The following is a 4,321-nucleotide window of genomic DNA, read 5'->3' as shown; positions in this document are numbered from 1 at the left end:
AAATCATTCTAATATGCTGATTTATTATTAGAATTATCAACAGTTGTGCAGCCAAATATTTTTAAGTTACGCCTTCTTTCTTTGCGTGAACGTTTGGGCGGCGTTATGCAAATCTTCTCACATCGTGACGTAGACATGTGGGGTGTGTTAGAACGAGCCGTTTTAGGTAGGCGTGGCTGACTCTTTTTTTTTATAAAGAATATCTCTTTGGATTTGAGACTTTAGTCTTTGCAACTTTACAGATCTTCTTTATGCACCAAGAGCTTGTAACACTCCAAAGAGAAAGGAAAAATTGAAATCGCATCATATGACCCCTTTGAATAATTTAAATTTTTCAGCAAAATGCTGAAATATACTAATCAAGTACTAAAACAGGGGTGGTCAACGTCAGTCCTGGAGAGCCACAGTCCTGCAGAGTTTTGCCACCCCTGTATTAAAACAAATCCATAAACTCTCAAAAACTTGACTTTATACTACTGCAAATGTCAAAATATTAATTATGGCATTTCTTTGAAGGGTTTCATTGTGGCATTGTTATATTGCTTCTTGAACTGTGAGGTAAGATCTAATACATTTGAATAGCATATGAACATATAAAGAAGCATCGTATGACCTTATCAGTTATTAATTTGTTTTGTTTTGTTTTAGGTGCAGAATGAAATAAGAAAAGAGATTGGGAAGTACAAGTTCCGAACTGACAATAACACTTTCCAAATGGCAACCCAGGACTTCACTGCATAAACTTGTTTTAACACAACTGCACATTATCTAACACCGTGATGATAATTGTGTTAATATTCTCACACATCACTTTTTTTTTTTTTTTTACATGGCTGTAAGTTTTGTGTAAAAACAAAAACAAAAGAAAGTTAATATAGGTGAAAGTTAGGTGTGAGAAATGGCACTTGGTTTATATTTGGCACTTAGTTTGATATTTTTTCTGATGCAATGACATCCATACCAGACGTAGACATGTGGGGGCGTGTTAGAACGAGCCATTTTAGGTAGGCGTGGTTGACTCTTAACTTTTATAAAGAATATCTCTGAGACTTTAGTCTTTGCAACTTTACAGATCTTCTTTATGCACCAAGAGCTTGTAACACTTCAAAGAGAAAGGAAAAATTGAAATCGCATCCGTTTAAGTGTGATTTATGTGTCCAAAAACTTTTTAGGTGCCACTGTATTTATTTTTTTCCCCACATTTGTCTTACCTGTGGCAAAGTAATTTGGCACGTTTAAAGATGTTAATATCTTATTTGGTTTGTACTTTACAACTGTTAATATTAAATGTTCTTTAATATGTCTTTAATACTTAATACAATAAGTATTATATAAGTATTAATACAATAATAAAAACGTTCTAAATATTTAAATAGAATTGAAAATAATGCTGAATTTTGTTTCCTTTTTTGTGACACCAGAGGATGGCGCTACATGTTCAACATTCAATGTGATGCATTACATCATCAATATCAGTTTTCAAACATGAGCTCCTTTTCAGTCAGTATGTACAGTAACATGCTGGAAATATTAAACATTCAGTATTAAACAGTGTGCAAATCATGATGTGAATATTTCAGTAATTTCTTTTTTGTTGTTGTTGTTGTTATGCATGTGCAGTTCAGTGATAATTCTTCATCCCTTCCAAGAAGCATCTGCAACATTATCAGTGGGAGTAATAAAGTATATTAAATTTCTGTTCAGCTGCCTGATCTACTTTAAATGGTCGGTGTGTGTGTGTGTGTGTGTGTGTGTGTGAGAGAGAGAGAGAGAGATTTATATATTTGTTTTATATAAAAATATGCTTTGTGTGTGAATATAAAATAGCCTATTAAAGGGCCTGAAGCTTAAAACACCCTATTTTAATATTTTATTCATGACAAATTATTTAGCATGTCAAAAATACATATAATTACAACGGGCTACTAATACACCCCTCCAATTATCAGTTCAATTTTAAATTCAGTAGCAATTTTAATTCAACCTTAATCGCGTTAATCGATTATTTCGCGTTAATCGAGGTTTTCGCGCCTTTTATCAAACTAACGGTCAAACTCGTTTGAACGTGTGAACTCTTTCCCATTCGCGAGGCGTATACTGTCTGAATATTTGTGCGATATTCAACGGTACATGTTATTTTCGTTAGATTTATTTTACAAATAAGGAAGACAAACTGTTTATATAGCCTACTCATTCAAATACCAACTACAGAATAATACCTTTAAATGCTCGTGTGGGTAAAATCCTTCTCCAAAGGCGATACAGACATTATTAACGTTATTCAGTAAAACAGCGCATAAAAGCATCTGCCCAGGAAAGATAGAGTAGAAATAGCGTTTTAATCTTTCAGAACTCTCGTGATGATCCTCTGTACCTGCGGCTCAATCTCAGGTTTCATTCAAGACGTTTATGCGTCAGCAACAGCTGTCCTGGAGCTCGCGCTGGCCCCGGGTAAGAGAGACAGACTTCAGCTGGAAGGTAGACCAAAGACTGAAGGTTTTGTGGAAATATTTACCTCACTGTGACAGGTATGTGGTCTAGAGCACTGCATGATGTATAGGTCAGTCGGTTGAGGGCAATGCTGTGTGTGTATCTGGAAAGCTGCAGGATTCATTTTGGCCCCCAAAGGTTTTGATTTCACTGCTGATTTCATATTCTGTTAACCATGTCTTGGACAGAAGTTTCTAGCTTGATTTGAATAGGATAGAATATAAAATAGAATTTTGAGGATTTATGGTTCAAAATTGTGATGAATATTACCATGTCATAATTTAAGATTTGGGTAACACTGCATGTAAAAATGTCCAACAGTTTAGCAGAAAGTCAAATTAGTAGGATTTCCCAAAATCATTAGAGATGGGAAGTGAGAAAGGTTTGAAAGTATTTCTCTCTAAAATACTTGATTCTGATTGGTCAGTCATGGCATTCTGCTGGCAAATAGTTTTGTATAATGACCACTAATTGTATAATTGACCAAAGTCTCAGGCAAACTGTTTCCTACAGCTGCGCTAGATTCATGTCCCAAAATCTTTTAAAACAATAAAATAATTCAAAAATGAATATTGAAACTCAGTTCAATATTCATGTCTGTTTTTTTATTTTTTTGTAAGCATTTGTGTAAAAGGTATAATGTATTTTATCCTTTAAATTTTATTTCTGAAAGAGATTGGCAGTTGCCTCATTTTCCAATCTTTCTCTTTATCACTCATGCTCATTTTCTCTCATTCACACTTCCATATATGTAAATGTGAACACACAAAACTTTTCTTTATGTCTAATGTGTCAGGTCTATTGTTCTAGCAGATGCTGACTGTGTAGTCGTACTCTTTTTCCCATCCCAACAGCGTATGGAGTCAGAGTTAAATATAGCGCGTGTCTTCATTTCAGGGCTCGGCTGATGATGCTCGTAGTGCTCAGTTGTACCCCACCATTCCTCCACTGTTAATCCATGTTGCCCTGATCAGAGGTGTAGGATGATGGAGACTCTTGGACTGTTGGTCCCGAGATTCTTGTCAAAAGCACTCCGATCGGATTTTGTTTAACCCCCCTTCAGTTTTATGCTCTTGCCTTTCACAGAGGTTCCTTCACAGTCGACTTTGTCTCATGTAGATAGCACTGTTTCACAGAGGTGCCAGCTTGCTAAATTTAAGGGCAAGATTGAGACATGAGAGTGGACCTTGTGAGTTTCCCTGGTTAGTTTCATAACATTAGCTCAGACTAGATGGGATGTGGTTGCTTGGAGTTAAACGGTTACACCATCATGTATGTGATACCATCTTGGGTATATGGATGGAGCAACTATCCATGGTGTCTTTCAGTGACATAGACTACTAGGTATTTGGTGTGGATTTAGTTGAATTAGAAGATGTGTTGTCTAGAGTGTGTTTCGTCTCTATGAGCGAGTACTGGGCATCACATGTTCTTGGACGCAGAAGGTGTTGGTTTTAGGTTTCTTTCACCGGTGGAACCATGTGATCTTTTGGTGATCCCCCTACCAGCACTCTCCTAATGTGTGCAAAAGGGGAATCAGTGTTGAAGGTGCAAACATACATTTGACCCGTTTCATAGACACCACACACTTTTGTGTATCCAGAGTTTGTAGCGTTGTGACGTTTGATATCTTTGCACAATAAGGGCTGTTTGTAGCCCCCATCATAAAAGTGTCCCCATATATTTTATTTTCTCTTTGGATATTGTTCAGGCCCGTTCACACCAAGCACGATAACTATAAAGATATAGTTCTAAAAATCGTTCTCAATATTAAAGAATAGCATAGTTCACACCACAACTATAACGATAATGATACAGAGGACCGATATCG

The 4,321-nt window shown here is 36.2% G+C and overlaps 2 protein-coding genes across 2 annotated transcripts in view; both read left to right on the top strand.

Annotated features, from left to right (window-relative positions):
• The window catches only part of LOC107708883 (vasoactive intestinal polypeptide receptor 1), a 5,353-nt gene extending 4,612 nt beyond the window's left edge, over nucleotides 1–741 (top strand). The window contains 2 exon segments of the mRNA XM_074560059.1: nucleotides 517–558; nucleotides 649–741. Of these exon segments, the coding sequence (XP_074416160.1) occupies nucleotides 517–558; nucleotides 649–741 (135 nt within the window).
• Nucleotides 742–2,466: 1,725 nt separating this feature from the next.
• The window catches only part of LOC107708946 (sodium channel protein type 4 subunit alpha A-like), a 49,676-nt gene continuing 47,821 nt past the window's right edge, over nucleotides 2,467–4,321 (top strand). The window contains exon 1 of the mRNA XM_016513319.1: nucleotides 2,467–2,528. The gene's annotated coding sequence lies outside the window, so the exon portion shown is untranslated. The remainder of the gene's footprint in view (nucleotides 2,529–4,321) is intronic.

Source organism: Sinocyclocheilus rhinocerous, unplaced genomic scaffold (assembly GCF_001515625.1).
Source record: "Sinocyclocheilus rhinocerous isolate Xijiao unplaced genomic scaffold, SAMN03320098_v1.1 scaffold24, whole genome shotgun sequence".
NCBI lineage: Eukaryota > Metazoa > Chordata > Actinopteri > Cypriniformes > Cyprinidae > Sinocyclocheilus > Sinocyclocheilus rhinocerous.
The sequence above is the reverse complement of the archived record's forward strand: the minus strand, read 5'-3'. Positions and strand labels throughout refer to the sequence as shown.